The sequence below is a fragment of the Prosopis cineraria genome, unplaced genomic scaffold (assembly GCF_029017545.1).
Source record: "Prosopis cineraria cultivar Desert tree isolate PC_DT_omini unplaced genomic scaffold, ASM2901754v1 PC5, whole genome shotgun sequence".
Lineage (NCBI taxonomy): Eukaryota > Viridiplantae > Streptophyta > Magnoliopsida > Fabales > Fabaceae > Prosopis > Prosopis cineraria.
In genome coordinates this window covers 24,318,259-24,336,757 of record NW_026555336.1, presented here as the reverse complement: position 1 = coordinate 24,336,757, position 18,499 = coordinate 24,318,259, and the positions used below count along the sequence as shown (strand labels likewise).

The 18,499-nt window shown below is 29.0% G+C and overlaps 1 protein-coding gene across 8 annotated transcripts; it reads left to right on the top strand.

Annotated features, from left to right (window-relative positions):
* The first annotated feature begins 2,713 nt into the window (after positions 1–2,713).
* On the top strand, positions 2,714–10,427 carry LOC129312165 (uncharacterized). 8 transcript variants are annotated; one of them, XM_054954783.1, is made up of 9 exons: positions 2,714–2,848; positions 3,700–3,904; positions 3,992–4,106; positions 4,180–4,262; positions 4,747–4,810; positions 4,925–5,042; positions 6,751–6,905; positions 7,260–7,363; positions 10,260–10,427. In XM_054954783.1, the coding sequence occupies exons 2-8, from the start codon at positions 3,780–3,782 to the stop codon at positions 7,341–7,343; spliced, it is 744 nt and encodes a 247-aa protein (XP_054810758.1). In that variant the 5' UTR covers positions 2,714–2,848; positions 3,700–3,779; the 3' UTR covers positions 7,344–7,363; positions 10,260–10,427. The 8 variants fall into 8 exon arrangements, with proteins under 8 accessions (XP_054810758.1, XP_054810756.1, XP_054810761.1 ...); XM_054954781.1 differs by lacking the exon at positions 10,260–10,427 and adding an exon at positions 8,830–10,227; XM_054954786.1 differs by lacking the exon at positions 10,260–10,427 and having other exon boundaries at positions 4,061–4,106; positions 7,260–7,540.
* Positions 10,428–18,499: the final 8,072 nt, after the last annotated feature.

Below are 18,499 nucleotides of genomic sequence, written 5' to 3'. Positions count from 1 at the left end.
GACAACATTTATATTAAAATGGGGGTATTTTAGTCCAACATACATGACTTAACATTCAACTAATAGTTAGGTAGATGAAAATAAAATCTTAAAAATAAAAGGGAGGCTTTCATTTTATAATTATTTATATTAAGAAATGTTCATATAGATTTTAAAAAAAGGAGAGATAGATATGATTAATTAAGATAAAAATAGACAAAATATTTTACTCATTTTTAACTATAAGTTTCATATTAACAATTTATTTTTGTAGGTCCCACATGTACCCCTTTTACCATAAGGCCCATGCTATTCTTTAACTTTTTTATTATATCACATTAAAAAAATTAACAATAAAAAGCAAAAAAAAAAAGCAGTGCTACATATCAAACAATTAAAAAGTAAAAATAATAAAAAAAAGCTGGATGGATATTGTAGATCTACAGTACCATTGATAGCATTTACAATATATTATAGATCTTCACAATCTACCTATACATAACTTTATAATCTATTTTATATTATATGTAAATAACTTTGGATCTACCTTGTATTTTCATGTGAAAAACTTTGGGATACACCTTATATTGTGAATAACTTCATGATTCACTCTATATTATATGTATGTGTGTGTTGGGGGTATAATTTTTGAATTTACTTTATATTATATATGAATTTTTAAGATATAGTTTATGTTATGTGTAGATAATTTCATGATTCACTCTATGTTATAACTTCAAAATCCACTTTTCTAAAATTAAGATGTGTCCCATACTTTTGAATATGACGTACAATACATAATTATTTGATTTGATTGAGGGGGGAAGAAAATAATTGAGAAAATAAATTCAATAAATAAATAATATATAAAATAACAGGAGTGCATGGATGAGCAAAATTTACTTAGTTATTTTAACTAAGTGTGCATTCATTTCTATTAGAGATGTTCATTGACATAAATATTAATCTCTAATCTAGATATTATAAGAGCACTCACCTAGCAATGCTAAAAATAGAATGATTATGCTGGTAACGCATTATAAAAATAAAAATTGAGGTAAGAAAATAATAGAAAAACTTAGAAGGAGAGAACAACATATCATGGGAATTGAGAGCTTTTTTATTTCAGTAAGTTAAATATAATTAAAGTGCATTTTATTTATAGGTATAAATATATCAATTAAATTAAGTGAAATATACAAAATAATAATAACTGAAAGATATTATGATAACTGAAAGATATTAAAAAATCTAAAAGATATAATGAGATAAGAGATATCCACATAATATTCTAATATTCATAATAAAAAAATTAGTTGCTATTATATTGCATTTGGATGCATGTGAATTTAAATTTGAATTAAATTCACCATTTGGATCTATAATACATAGATACCAATGCATGTATCGGATAAAATACGTATCCAATATATTGATACTTTTATTTTTAAAAATATAGGGCACAACATATTCTCGATACATACATATATATTTAAAAAAAATCAAATATACATTAATAATATAATTTCAATTTTAAAAAAAAATCCAAACTAACATACATATATAGTTCTTTATAGTATTACCAAGCAAAACACAATCATTAATTATACTTTTATATTATCTATATCTAATTGTCTACCGCCTATTCCCTAGTAATAGGTATAATATCAATATTTTTCCCTCCTTGACTAACATAAGATTAAATTCTCACATATTTATAATTAAGAAAAATATAATTTTTATTTTTTTATTACATCTAAAACTTTTAATCTTTAACTTCAAAAGAAAATCAAAAACGATATTAGTGATAAAAAGTTTAGTATCTCAATCTTTAATAAAATTTAATTTCTTAAAATTTTTCTTAAAATATTAGTTTTGAAGTATCGACTTGCATTTTAGAAATATTTGATATGTATCAAAAATTAAAATTTTTTAAATTTAAAAGATAATATTATGATACTTTATGGATGTTCATTGAAAAAGTACCGGTGACAATAAGTATTGGTATCAAATACGTTATTGACATGGATACATGACACAATTTGAAATATCACTACTTCATAGATTTGGATCCATTAAAATTTATAAATTTAAATTTGATACAAACCTAAATTCATATACTATTATGATTACTTTGTAATTTTAAATTTCTTATATAGCCTGATTATTTGAAACACTAGTTGCTTTAACCCTTCTTATCTCTTTCCATTTACATTTTTCATCTCTCTTTTTTGTTATCTTTTAACTTAAATTTTTTATGCTATCCAAACAAATTATTTTAAAAAATTAATTTTAAATGTAAAATTTTAAACCTAAAATTTAAATTCAAATATCCATACACTACGTAAAGTTTTTGGAGAACTTTTGCCAAAAAAAAAAACATACAAGATTAGCTGTAATTTTTTGAATTTCACTTACAAATAAGGGAGAAGAACTAGTAAATCACCATGGGATTTAAAATAAAAATTTCACAAATCCTCCTCTTGTATTTGTGTGTTGTCAAATTGAGAAATTTATAACTTATTATAGTTTTTTTTGGAAAAATAAAAAAAAATAAGGAATCTATTTTACTAACAAACCAAATTTGGGGACCTATGAGTAATTAATTTTGTTATCTGATACTTCTATACAAATTCCTCGATAAATACATAAACACATATATGCCAAAAAGCAAAATATAAATGAATTTGGAAATAAATGGGCAAAAATGTCTTTTAAGTGATAACCACTCCGACTAGGCCGCGCCGTAAACTACCGAATATACCGAACAGTCGTGTTCCGGCTTCGGGTCAAATCTATTTGCGGCCAGGGAAGTGTTTTTCATCAGCTGCCTTCTTTCTTTCTGAAGTCCCCTCCCACGCGACCACAGGTACGTAGTACGATCTCAACAACGAATCTCTGCTTTTCTCCTCCTTGGATTCTTTTAATTCACTTCCTTCTCTCTCTGTGTGTGTGTGTGTGTGTGTGTGTATTATCTCAAGAATTTTAATTGATTGATGGACGCTCGTGTGAGGCTTTTTCATTTTAGCTGAGGAGTTTAACTTTCCTGCTCTTTTTTTTTTTTTAATCAAAAACAATATGAGTGAGTTATCCGTGATCCTTTCTGCTGGGGAATCGGTTAATAAATCTGCATATGTTGGACGATGATGTTGTTTAATACCCGTGGCCTTGAGTTGGTTTCCCTTTTCACTGGTCATTTTTAAGGAGTTTTCCCTACTTTTCATTTTCAGGTTAGAAATTTTTTCCTTTGTCTCTCAATCTACTTCCAAGTCTAGGTTCCCATTCTTTAAATTGATTAATGTGCTTGGAGCTGTAAAAGATAGATAATTTATCGCTTCTTCGAACTATTGCGGGTGAGTATGTGATATTTTCGGGTAATCAATATGTAGTTGTTTTCCATTTATCCTTTGGGTCTGATGACATCTATACGACTAGGCTATCTTGCTTGAGTTGTTGGTTCCAAATGATTAGCAGTCCAAACGTTCTTTTATGTTCTTCAATGCCTTTATTTCATCATTTGCATCAATTCGCTGTCAATTCAATGTTATAAACTTTTTTCCTTCATTTATTATGATTTCACAGAAAGATTGCAAGGACAATTGTTTTGCTTAGATTAATGAAACTTGCTTGCAACTTATGAACTTGTAAAACAATTGAGTAAATGATACTTTTACTGGGGGTCAATTGCATCTGACATATTGGTGTTAGCTGCCGTTTCAGGATAATTTAACCTATCATCGTGTCATGACAGTCTTCTTCTCTTATACTCTTGCCCTATCTTCTTGAAGAAGGTCAGTTTCATGGATGATGGACATGGAAAATTAAAGATAATCTCTGATCACTTTCAAGCTCCAACATCAAGCGAAGAATCTCTTGAAAACAGAACACCATCAATTTCAGAACCTGGAACTGATAAATCTTTGAGGTACTGTTTTCTGGTGGGAAAAGAAAAATACAAATATAAACTTTGTAGTTTTGCTTAAAATTAGTCACTCAATCTATTTCAATTTAGGTCTCATCATCATCATCATCTGTGGACTCGTAGTAAATTAAGATCTGCTTTCATGTTGAAATTGTTTAGTCTACGGGGCCTGTCATGGGGTTCTAGAAGTGGTGGTCAGGAAAAGGTACACTTCGAGCACCTTTTGCCAGTAATGTAAACTCTACGATGCCTTACCAAAACGAGTTCATAATTTGTAGGTTGAGCTAACAACTGCAGAAATAGAGTCTCTTCGATCAGAAGTTGCTGATATAGAGGAGAGGGAAGCCCACTTGAAAGCTCAGTGAGTGACTAACTGTGGATTATTATAATCTTAACCATCTTCTAATTTATTGTGAATCGTCATCAATTAGAAGCAACACTTTGCTTTAGGTTGCCTTTCATTTTTCTGTTTGCACATAATATCCCTTTAGGTCAAAGCATGGAAGATAATGAAAAACATTTTAAATTTCAGATGCTAGCATTAGCTGTGAAGTCCACTATATTCATGAGTAGCTTCTTGAGTAATATGGATAAAAGGAAGTTTGATTCCCTAATTTCTTTTGTTCTTTGCTTCACGCTTAATTAGTGATTCTTTCTGTTTGGATGAGAAAAAACTCTAGTCCTTTTTGGAGTACAATTTTTTGCTGCTTTCAAAAACCAGTGAGATGTTACTGGTTTATCTTTACCCATCCCTACCCGTTTTGAGGGGACATCTCACGTACCATTTGGGAAATACATGTGTTTTCCAATCAATGATCATGTCATTGAAATATTATCCCTCATAGGTTGGAACATATTGATGAGATTTTGCGGTCTGCTCGTCTCTCTGGCTATCTTTACATTCGAACGGTATTGACTGTTCAAAACCTTGTTACCTTATTACTCTATCTTAGATTAGTTTGTGCTTAATTATTGATTTACCTTATCAATTTCATGACAATTTGCCTCTAATTTTCTATATAGAGATGGACCGCACTACCAGGAGAACCTCCACCCATAGATGATACTGATGTAGATGATTGGCTTCCTCGCTTTATTGTTCTCCATGGGGCATGCATATTCTTATATTTGTCATGTACAGGTAATATAAGTAGTTGATTTCTTTCTCATACCCTCTGTCTCTTCGTCCTTACGGCTAGCATGCATAGGATATAAACTATGAAGCACAAACCAAGAGTGTTGATGTTGATGACTGGCTTCCTTTGTTGTTTTCCATGGGGGTTTGTATATAATTTATTTGTTGTATACATTAAATATTGTTAGTCGGTTTCCTGGTCTCCCCCTCTATTCTTCTTGTTTCGAAGTTCTATCTTCATTGCATGGGAGAAAGAAATTCTAGAAAACACTTTTACCTGATATTTTATTTTCCTTTTTAGTGTTAAATCTAAATAAGTCTTTTTGTCCCCTCTTGTTATGTATGCATTTTTTTACAATATCAATTTCTTGTCAGATTAAGAAATGCATTCATAAGCAGTATATCTGCCCCCCCCCCCAATTTCCTCTTTTACTTCTTTGATACCTCTCAATTATTGTACTTCCTACTAACATGCATATGTTGCTTAATTTTATTTATCCTTCCTCTTTGCGTGTGTGCTCATGCATTCACTACAAAGCACAAACCTTCAATGTTAGTTTTAGAATGCATGAAAGGAAATCAGAGGAAAAATAGGTAGAATAAGGTAGTTCATATGTTAATGATTCTATCTCTTATTTTACTTGATCGAGTAATATGCTAATTTCTTGTTTTGCGAGAGCATGCAATGGCCTAAGTATTTTTTATTCAAATTGACCTTTTGTAAATTGACATGCTTGATATGTACTGAAGTTGCTATCACTTGCCACTTCTCATTCTTTCTTTTCTCTTGAGTGGATGGGTACCACCATGTAGCTAGCAGTTGCTTCTAGTGTTCACATTTTGTTGATTTGTTGACTGGGTAACTTTAGCATCACCCTCTTGTCAAGCATGATTATACTTGAGCAATGCATCAACCTCATATTTAGATAAATTTCATTTATGCTTTTTCCATCATGGGAATATTGTATCTCAAATTAAGTCCTCCGAACCACCAGAATTGCTCAACTGTTTTCTATTAGAGCTCTTGTTACACAACTAGTGTTTCTTTATAAATATTCCTTGTGTTTATGGAGGACTTATTTTCTGTTATCTCTTAAACTTTTTTCTTCGTTCCCATGCTTGTTAGGATTGGCTTTTGACTTGCAAAGTTTGCAAGATTAATTTGTTAAAGGTTTCTCATTTCTCGGTTATTGAGATGAGAATTTAAAACACGTGAATATGACATTTAGTTGGACAGTAAACCAAATGGTCAACATGGTTATCTTTGTTAAGTACTCCTTCTATTCCAACTTATGAGACAATTTTAGATGTGATTCAGTGCCCTCAAATATAAGATAATTTGATAAAAGTTAGATTTCATTAACTATATTTTTCCAATATTACCCTTCCATCCTCATTATATCCTCTCTCTCTCTCTCTCTCTCTTCAACATTATTAAATGAAGGGTACAACAACAACAACAAGCCTTTATCCCACTAGGTGGGGTCGGCTAAACATTATTAAATGAAGGGTATTTTTAAAAATTGATATTTTTGTTTTAAATAAATAACATTGTAAAGTGTATTTGACGAGCTTTATTGGCATGCATAATTTTATCTAAAATTGTCTTATAACCTAGGGTAAAAGGAGTATATTATATTTTCAAGCATTCAGATAACAGGTTTTCATCTACAGAACGTCAATGTCTGTTTATTGATTAAGAGGAAAATTGCAGATCTTAGCCCACAGGACTCCACCCTTTTATCTGATGTTGTTGAAGTTGGGCGCTTACCAAGTATAAAACGTGAGGATGATGAGGTACACTATGCCTTTTATATTCTAACTCATCAAGGACTACGGTATGAGTGCTCAAGCAGTTCTAAAATTCAGGTTTGTAAGCATACTCCCTTTGAACCATAATATATTTTCTACAAGTTTTGCTTGATCCAAAATATAGAGCATTGGGTAGGTGTTATATATATTTTTTTCAATTATACCCTTACTTTATTGAGCAATTTATGAAGATGTTTTGAAAGTCAAATGTCATATTTATTATACTTAAGGGCATGATTGAAAAGATATAGAAATTTTTAAAAAATAAACATTTTAACCAACCTCTTTTGAGAAACGTGAATTAGTTAACAATGATTTATATTGTAGTCTGAAGGGAATATTATTTTTGGCCATAGTTGTGTCCAAGTTGAGATGACTTGTTTCTTATAATGATGTTTCTGCCTCTTTCAGATCGATTCTTGGCTATCTGCTTTACAAACTGACTGCAAATTGGAGCTTGATACATCAGTCCCTAATGGTTCAGTCAACAAGTAACACAATGTACAGAATGTTTGGTGAGTTAAGATGGTTGAGTCTGATCTTATTTGCTAAAGTACACTAATTCAATTAATTTTAGGTGTACATAAGATAGCAGTAATTGAATAGAGAATGATGAATTGTTTATAGCAGTAATTGAGTAGAGAATAATGAATTGTTTGCCATTCCTATGTCATTCCAGAACTTGGTTTTAACTTTAGGTTTTCAACATTGCGCCAAAATGACCTCCTGCATGTGAATTGTGATTTCAAGTGCGAAACATAAAAATACTAACTAAAATGTTGGCTTGATAACAGATTATTTAAATTTTAATAGTCTAAAACTCTGCATGAGGGATTAAGTTTTGTGCCATTATAGAAAGATAAACACGTTTGAAAGTTCAGAACAGCCAGCAAGCTTAAGGGGATTGTTTCTGTCATTTCAAAACTCAAGTTGTTAAAGGGTAACTTTATAGATTATTCAGGTTAAAGGGTATTTTGACTCTTTAATTATTTGCTCATGAGCTTTTGATATCCTAAACTTACATGTAATACAATTTTTTCCTTTAATATTTGAAAATAATACACCTAGCACCCTGTCGTTAAAAAAGTTAACTTTGAGTTTTAGTTTACCTGAAAAATTCTCTAGAATAGGACCTCAATGATTACAAATAAGTATTCTATAATATAATTAATATCAATTAAGTCATTAAAATAGTGTGATAATTAGTATTCATTTTCATATAGGGTATTTATATGTAATTTTTTTATATCTTTTTTTGTAATTTTTAATATTATTTTATGTGACTTTTAGTTAATTAACAGTCAAAGTTAACATTTTTAATAATAGAGTGCCCAATGTACTATTTTTAAAAGTTAAAGGGAGACAGTGCAAAAGTTTTTAAGGTATAGTTTAGGGATAAAAATGTCCTTTAACTTTTTTTTTTTGGACCAAAGTCCTTTAACTTAATTATTCATATCATTCTTCATTTTTCGTTCCTTACCATGGAACTCCTCATGCCAAAAAATAAAAAAAAAAAAATAAATTGTATTGCATAGAATAAAGTTTGATGTTCTGAACATGGTTGGTGGCAAAGTAAATTGTAGAGGTTTAAAAGAAAGGGCTAATATGTGGTCAAAAAAGAAAGAAAGGGCTAATATAGGTCAAGAGTGATTCAAACCTTCCTATAGAGCTAGTAATTAGGGCAAGCTAGATTTATTCAAATCGAGTTTAATTCAGGTTAGGTTTAAAATATTCTACCCCTTTTAAAAAATTCATACAGTCAAATTCAGCTCTAACTTTTTTTAGTTAGGTTTGAACTGGTTTGTTGGAATTGTTTAAAAGTATCAACTTTAGATATATATATAAATCAAAAAATTTTAGTGGTCGGATTTATTCAGATCGGGCTCAATTCAAGATGGATTTATTTGGATCAAGCTTGAAGTATCATGCCCTATTTAAAAAGCCCATATAACTAAGCATGTCTCTAATCTTTTTCGAGCAGGTTCAGGTTGGCTTAATGCACTTGACCTGAATTATCTACTCCATCTTCCTAGTTACTAGACATTATACTTCCAAAAACGACAAGGCCTACAGAAGATCCATATTTGCCAATGGGTATTTTTAAGGGAAAATCATAATCAAAGACTACTAAGGATAATTAATTGCGTTGCAAAATTAAATGATTCTAATATTGGTCTACAGGATCAAAGGATCTAAATATAATTAAAACTTGTTATGAAAAGATAATACTATCCCTTATATATTTATTGTGATGGGGAAATTGATTATTGTTAAATAAAAATTAAACTTATTTTTTTCTTAAATAGAGACTTGTTTACCAGATTATAATAATTTCTTTTTATCAAGTTAATATTTTAGATTGTTAACGAAGGAATTGATTGTTGTTAAAATAAAAATGAATTTTTTTTAAATGGAGATTTGTTTATCAAATCACAACATTTGTTCTTCTTTACTACCAGGTTAAATTTTTTGAAGTTATTATTAAGAGAATTGATTACTATTAAAATAAAAATAAGACTTGTTTTTTCTTGAATGGAGACTTGGTCACTAATCGCAACCCTTGTTTCTCCACCACCAAGTTAATTTTTGGGCTAATGAGTAAATAGGATCTTGAACTATTATTCAAAAATCTCCTTAGACCTTGAACTCTTAAAATATACAAAATAAATCCTAAGCAAAATAAACTCTAACCGTTAACTTTTTAATACCGTTACTATCCACGCATGTATTGTTTAGGGTGTATTTTCTTACGAATTTAACCCTATTTGTTACAGTACTTGTATGGACAGTAACGGTGTTAAAAAAGTTAACGATTAAGGTTTATTTTGCTATGAATTTAAAAGTTTAAGATTTATTTTGTATATTTTAAGAGTTCAGGGTCCTATTTGCTCATTAACTATTAATTTTTTAGAATTATTAATAAAGGAATTGATTGCTATTAAAATGGAAATAGGACTTTTTTTTTGAATGAGGAGTTGTTTTTAAAGGAGTGTATATACTCTCTTTGGTCCTATTTATAGGGTAGAGACAGGATGTTTTTTTGTCTTATTTATAAGTCACCTCATTGTATTTTCATTATGAATTTTTCCATTTAACCTCCATTGAATGTTGGAAAGAAAGAATACATTGTTAAAATATGTATATTTAATAGGGGTAAAGTTGAAAAATTATTAAATTTTTAGACAAAATTAATGAGTTTTAAAATTTTTCTTAATTATGATGAAACATGTTGAAAGTGCCTTATAAATGAGACTAGAATAGTAAACATATGAGGGATAGTTTTGTCTTTTCATAACAAATTTAATTCAATTTAGGTCATTTGGTCCTGTAGATTAATATCAAAATTATTTGATCTTGTAGTGTAATTAATTATCTTTAGTGGTCCTTGATTGTGATTTTTCCTATTTTAAGGTCCCAAATGTCACATCCTCATTTTAAGCCCTCAAGGATGCATTGGGAGCGATGCGGTTAAGGTGAAGACTAAAGTGTTAATTAAAGTCCAAAAAGACTCATTGCAAATTTTCTTACAATATTGTTCTCGATTTCTATTCATCTAGTAGTATTTTATTTTTGAGTTAAGGTGTAAAAATATTCACAAAATGTTTTAAAAGGAGCTAATGATATCCTTAACTCAAGTATGATGCAATTTTACCTATCAACCAAAAAAAATAAATGATGCCCAGTTCTCCAATTTGTAACACGAGTTAAACGTCCATTAAGTAAGGGTTTAAGTCTCACATGTATGACATGTAAAAATGGATTAGGGGCAAAAATATTCATCATATACTATATTATGATGCAATTTTGTCAAAAATTCTAAAAATGGTGCAACTGTCATGCCCTAAAAAAATAAAATGTGATCAACACAGGATATATATGCATATAAAACTTACATTCCTTAAACCTTAATTCAAGACACTTCTAATATAATACGTTAAACTTGTTAATAATAGGATTAAAAATTCTTACCATGCTTTTAACATGAACAAAAAATCATATACTCTCTATGGAAAATTTGATAGAACCTCCATTAGAAATAAGACTTAGTTTTATTTATTTTCACCTCAAGTCAAGGATGACTCATTAACAATTTAAGTAAGTTTACACTCTATGACAAATAAAGCCCTCCGTTACTTTCTCAAACTTAAGTTATTCAAATCAAGCCATTTAAATATCACAAAAATAAGGAAATAATGAATCCAATTAACCTTTAAAAACATCAAGATAGAATATTGTTGCAAAATTAGGAAGAGCACTATGAAATCTACAATAGACTTAGAAGCTACCAATAGCTCAATAAGTCCATTGATTTATATGGAAATTACTAAGGAATGCATTGGCCACTAAACAAGCATTAAAGGCCCATCATATGAAATAAATCACTTCTTGTAATTTTTTCAGTGAAATGAAATCAAGGAAGGCATTGGCCACTAAACAAGCATTAAAGGCTCAACATATGAAATAAATCACTTCTTGAAATTTTTTTAGTGAAATGAAATCAAGAAATCATTTATTATTATATTGCAAAATAATCAAGGTAGTCTGGTTTTGGTTGTGATTAAAGAACTTCCACAATTAATCATGATTAGCTTGAGAAATGGGTTGGTGAGGTGTTGTTGAATTATTGAAAGGGGCTTCAAGTTGACATTTACTTGATTATAAACAGCGACTAACATTATCGAAATAAAAGGATATATATATATATATATATCTCATAAATAGAGGTGAAACTTATGGAGATTCTAAACATGAGCAAGTGGCAAAAATTAGCCTTTAATGTACTAAATGCTAAGAGGGATAGAGATTCGGAGAAATATTAATATTAAAGCTAGCACTAGGTAGGGGCGAAGTCGGAAATTTTTATTAAGGGAAGCTGAGATAATAAGGTATTTATGATAATTAAATAAAAGTTATATATATATATATATCACCGATATAATATAAATATTTTAATATATATATTTATATTTAATTTTACACATGTATAACAATATATATATATATATATATATTAAATTTTTCTTTTTAATTTTTTATGGCATAAAAATTATTAGTTACTATGTCTACAATAAATGTTTTAGTAATTTTCTTCTCAATATGAATTATTATTAAATTGGTAAAAATTTTATCATCTTTATGAGCATTAAATGATTTAAATACATCGTTAAAATCTAAAATTCTATTTAATGTAATAAGTTATATTACTTGCTTATTAAATTTATTATTTAATTTTTTTAATTAATAATTGTTGTAAACAAATATATCAACACATTAATAATGCTTGATTGTCATAAAATCTTTATGTTAATAAGATCAAATTATATCAAAGTAAAAATCATTCATATAATAAATTTTAATAGCTTGATTATTTTAAAAATTAATTTTTTTAGAAGAACATCTTAACCATACCTTTTACTTTTGGATAAGTGATTTTATGATAGATATTAAGCACATAACATTCAATATATTTTGGAATTTCTATTGCAATGCTTAAAAAAGTTTGTTAAAATAATTCTCACAATTTCTTTCTTTAAATATAAAATGAAAGAAAAATAAAATGACATCAATATTTTAAGAGCATGTATAGTATTATTTTGTTAAAAATGAATAGATTCTATAACAACCATATCTTCTAGCTACTAAAATAGTTGCTATGTATATATGTAAAAGACTACATATGAAATTAAAATGGAAATTTAATCTAATGTTTTATAAGTTTTATAATGTGCCAACTAAGAGTTAAAAATATATAACCATTATATTTTACTAAGAAAAAATTTAAAAGTTAGAAGGGTCGTAGCCCTTACCGTTCCCTCCTCCATCACTGGCACTATGTTTAAAATTACGTGAGATGAATTTCCTAGTTAAAAGCAAGTGGAAAAAGCCAGAAACATAAAAGAACCTCATTATTAGAAAATCTTGCTCTTAAAGACGCTAGTATCATGAAATGAAAATCATGTTGGACAATTAACATCTTTAATTAAACATCATGGGGTTTATGTTTTTTTTTTAAAATAAAACTGAAGATTGGGTGCCTCATAGGTACTGCATATTAGTAAGTTATAACAATTTTAATTCTTAAAATAAGGTCATCAGAAACTAGTTACTATGGTTAAATAATTTATAATTTTCATAAAAAAGAATATATTAAGTAATGTAGTAATCTAGGCCAAAGACTTTATGTAGAGGTATGATAAAATACCCTTACCAAGGCCTTATTCCCCCAAAATGCAACCAATATACAAAATAACAATTTCATAAATTAGGAAAATATAAAGAATCATTTTTAGACAAACATTCAATGCAAGTCGTCAAGCAACCAAACAAAACTCGCATTATACCAATCACTATGACTCCTAACCGATCACAACATAATGACCAATCAATGACCCTAAGAGTGGAAGACCATGGCATGTCTTACAAGGCTTTCAATGATCTCTCAATTATAATTATACTCAAATTCATAATGATAACTAAGATTACATTGAAACGCTCTTGTTTTGTGAATGTGATGTGTGACAAAATAAAACGATGTGCCTAAGGTTAATTTTAGCCCATTAGAACGAATTTAAACACTTGTATTTTGACATATGCACTTCATAAAATAAAATATCAATGCTTCAAACATTTAAGGTCAGCATTTGCCAATGTGTTTATTGGTTAAAAATTGGGGATTTTTGTGCCATTTTTAGGGTTGATGGGCAGAATTGCGTCATAATGTATTAATTCATGGATATTTTTGCCCCTAACCCATTTATGGGTGGTATAGTATGTAAGACTCACAACCCTTACTTAAATCTGACCAGGAAAATGGGGGGAGAATTACATCCAGCCTCCTTTCAAGAGAATTAATCACAAATAAGAATTAATGAGAAATAAATTATTGTTAAAATGGGAACATGACTTGTGGATGTGATTTTCCAAAAAAAAAAAAAACCCTTTACTTAATGGACATCAAGTCTCTATTATGGATTTGGGATTTTTGCATTGTTTTTTAATATTGTCAGGTAAAATTGTACCATACTATCAAAGCATAGAAAGTTTTCTATATGGGAAAAATATAAAACTGAAATTCCGTGAGATCAATTAGAACATCCTTAACATGAATATTTTACTGTTTATATGGTCAATTCTATTTTTTCGGATTGTTTCTCAACTTTGCTGAGTCATAACTTGAGCTTTAGACATCCAAATAAGGTGATCCTGGTTTAATTTTGAAGTTCGTTGAGTTTATCAAACAGTGATAAAAGCCAACTTATCATTCTGTCCTTCGTCAACTTTCTTTTATTTTTTCTAACCATGTTTATGGTTTACTTTTACTAGCATTCCTCTTTAACTAGAGACACCCCATGCATTGCATAGGACATCAAGAATATGGAATAATTTTTTTTTGCAATATTAAAGAATTTTAAAATAAAAAGGGTTAAATGGGCAATTAGCGTTTAAAACATATGTTTATGAGTGTTTAAAACTTTAAAATTGTTTTTAGTATAATGTTTTCCTTTAACTTTTCAAGATGATTCATTGTGGCCCTTATCATTAAAAAATTGTTAACTTTGATAGTTAGTTAACAAAAAAATATACAGAATGACTTCAAAAATTACAAAAAATATTAGAGGGAAAAAATGCCTTTTAAATTGTTTAAAAAAGCCTTCCTAAATTGATTCTGGAATTGCTTTAGACATAGGTAGTTTAAAAGGTCCAAAACCTTTTAGACCGATTCCAGAACTGGTTTAGAAAATAAAAAGTACCCCAAAAAAAGAAAAAAATAAAATAAAAATAAAAGAAGACTTTCTAAACTAGTGTAAATAACAACTGGTCTAAAAATTCTAGCTAAGACCACAACCATTCTAGAAAATACCACTTTCTAAACCAATTGTAGCAAGAAAATCTTGAAGGAAAAATATAGAGAAAATTTTCTTAGTCTTTTTTTTTTGTTTGGTAATTTTTTGGTCTCTTGTTTATAATTTTTGGGTGCTTTTCATTAATTTTTAAGGTTTTTTTATATAAAATTTTGATTAATTAATAATTAAGTTAACTTTTGTTAACGACATGAATTATATTGCACCATTTTAAAAAGTTGAATAAGAACATTATGCCAAAAAAAAAAAAAGCTTAGGGTCTTGGATGATCTTAGACATATAATTTAGGAATCACTTTATCATTTAACCCAATAAAAAATGTGGCATAAATTGGTTACTCTCCGCAAATTGTAAAATACATTATATGGTTTAAAAAATTGATCATGATTTCATTATTAAAACATATGACTTTACAAAACTATATTATAAGGTGAAAAATGTGCTAATGTGATTTAAGAAAATAATTTAATACATTTATTCTCTAATAATATGATTGGATGCGATGATTTAAGAAAATATCATTTCATCAAACCAAACACTTGGGTTCTCTTCTTGTTTTTTTATTCATTTGTTATTTGCTTTTCCATTTCTCCAGGTCCAACGTGAATCTTGTCTAATCTTCTAATCTACCTATCTATCTAATGAAATTGTAAAGTAGAATGATAGATCACCGTTGAAGTATAATGATTTGTGAGTTAAATCACTGTAGTTCTGCAGTTATCAATTTTTTTTTAAAAAAACTAAAATTATATTTTAATGGAAAAATATAATCATTGTCCTGTAGTTTCATTAAATTTTACTTTTAGTTTCTATAATTTGTATTAGTGTTTTCAATCCCTAAAGTTTCAAAAAGATTAGGTGATGTTTGTTTTTAAAATCACAATAGTTTCAATCTTTCAATATTTTTAGTTCTTATTAGGATTGAAAATATTGGAAAAAAATTATAGGGACTAAAACAAAGCCTCATAAAAGTGTAGGGAGTGATAATTGTGTTTTCCCTGTCTTAAAAACTTGAAGCTACTTGCAACATTTAGTTTTTCACACTGACTGACAAAACACAATTAAAATTTTTAACTTTTATTAAAGAAATAAAGAAAAATTAATCATTTGATCCTTATAATTTTGACTTAATCGTAACCTAGTCCTTAAATTTTGACTCGTTGTAACTCAGTCTTTATAGTTTTAACTTGATTGTAATTTAGTCCCTAAACTTTGCTTGTTGCAATTTAGCCCTTATAGTTTCAACTACTTAAATATTGGTCTCTATATTAAAAAAAAAGTAAAATTATAAAGATTGAAAAGCTCAACCAAACATCTAAACTACACTCAATAGACTTAGGACGTTTGTGCAACACACCACAACAATCATATCATACATATCTGATGGCCCAACTAAGGAACAAGGAGGCATGCATGAGGTCTAAGAAGGAGGAGTCCAAGCCAAACATATCAAGAAGGGCATGCTCAATGATCCATTACAAGGGATTGGAGGTCCAATGATAAGGGCTAGCACCAAAACTATGAAGGAGGCTCTGAATGGTTTGATTCAAGAATTTATTGAAGCCAAGCCCTTGCCCAATGAAGAAACCCAAGGCGCTATTTTCACTCTTTAGAGCATCCAAGAAGATTTGTCATATACATACTAGGAGTGCAAGATTAGATCTTTGACTAGTCAAGCAAGCATTGATTGCTAGGTTATTTTCCTATTATCATTTAGGCATTTATTTTCTAATAACTTTTAGTGATTTCCTTAATTTTTGGGATTGCAAACTTGTAATTTAAGTTATTATATTTTAGGTAATATCCTATAATTTGTCATCATTTAGGAAAGTTTCTAAATTTGATTTCTATTGTAATTTCGGTCAACTTTTCTATTTCTTTTCCATAGGTGGTGCCATCCACCTCCTTCATTCTAGGGTTAGGGTTTTCATTTAGTTGCTTTTATATAGACCTTATTTAATTGGTTTGAGAAGAAGCTTAATACAATTTTTGAATTATTCACATATTGTGAGAGCTTTTCTTGTGCCTTCTGAGTACTTGAGAAGATTAGGATTATCAAAGAATTGGTCTTTTTTTGCGGGTGCCTGTAGAGTTAGGGGTCAAGAGTTAGGTGCCTCTTAGGTTCTAAATCATAGACTATTGGAGAAAGGGTCAAGAGACAGGTTCCTCTTGGATCAACTATCTAATCTATCTTGTTTGTTTTCCAATTTTTGTTTCTTGTTTCTTTTAATTTTTTGCTTCTGCTTTGTTCTTGTTCTTATTTGTGTAGTACTTGACAACTACGCAATGATCCGTTGAAATCTAAAGGGTCTACTTTTAGGTGCAAGTAGGAATTTCCTCGTCAATATTACACTTTCAATTTTCAGCTCCTTGATATCAAAATAATAGGGGGAGGTAATTTGCTTTTTTTGGCAATATAATTCAATTACAATTGTCCATATAAACCCTATTATCCTTACACTAGTATTTTAACCCTTATCGGATTTCACCAGTACATAATACATAATTTAGGACAAAAAATACTACTTCTCAAATAAACATGTAAATGGTGCAAGTATCAAATCAAAATATGCAACTAGTTGGCAATATCACATTTAAATACATATATGAAATAAAGTAAAATAGGCCTACAGTAGGAAATAATATTCCTAAGCCTTTGGTGAAACATCCCTAATTTATACATTAAAAAAATGAAAATTATAGGGATTAGAAATCAAAGGTCACCAAATCTTTTTTGAAATCATAGAAACTGAAAATACTAAACAAAAACTATAGGGACGTAAAATAAAACTAGATAAAATTATAAAAACCAAATATTGTGTTTTTCTCAACTTTTAATAACTCACTTTTAGTCTGTGGAAAACCAAACACATATTTAGAGAAAGAAGTTTTGAGGAAATTGACTTTTTCAATGATCTTTGAAAATTTTGTTGCAAACCAAACAACTTTAGCATTTAAAGATTCACAAAAGTACTTGCAAATGATAAAAGTCGGTTAACCAAACACATACTTATAATGGTTAACCAAACACATACTTATAATTTAATGACAAAATTACCCTAAATCTTTTATTTTATTATTCTACAAATCTATTGATCCTTGGTGTTCAATGACCATAATGGTTAGGACAATGACTACTTTATTTTGGCGAAGGACAAAAAAAATGCACAGCTAGTAACAACTAATTTTTCGAAATTTATTTCATCATTCTACAATTTTATTTATCCTCAATGGTAAGGCAATGACCATTTTGTTTGAGCAAATGAGAAAAAACAACTTAATTAAAATAGATTGATAAAACAAATTTAATGAAATTAGATATCACTAGCCAAGTGACAGTAATTACCTTAACCATTATAGTCATTAATTTTATAAATCAACAATTTTTTAGTTAATAGAGCTTCAATAGCTGGACACCGGATCCGGTTGGCAGCCGGTCCGGCGCTCAGTGGTGGTTGGATATGGATTATTTTCTTACAAAAAATATTTGAGCACTATAGTAATTTCTCAAAAAAAGTTGTCTGAAAAGATCTAGGGACTTGAGATTTATAACTCCAATTCACGGTTTCTTTCTTTCATTCGCCTATATTTTTAGGGAACTTTTGTGTCATTGTTTCTTATAATATTCTTATTTAGATTTTAGACGTTTCTCTTGGTATCTTTGTTTCTTTCGATTGTATTTCTTTCATCACTTTTCTCTACCACATAGTTTTCTCTTACATCAACATGCGCATAGAGTGGTCGATCAGAGTGATCGATCTGATTGAGATTTGATCTCTTTCACGGAGA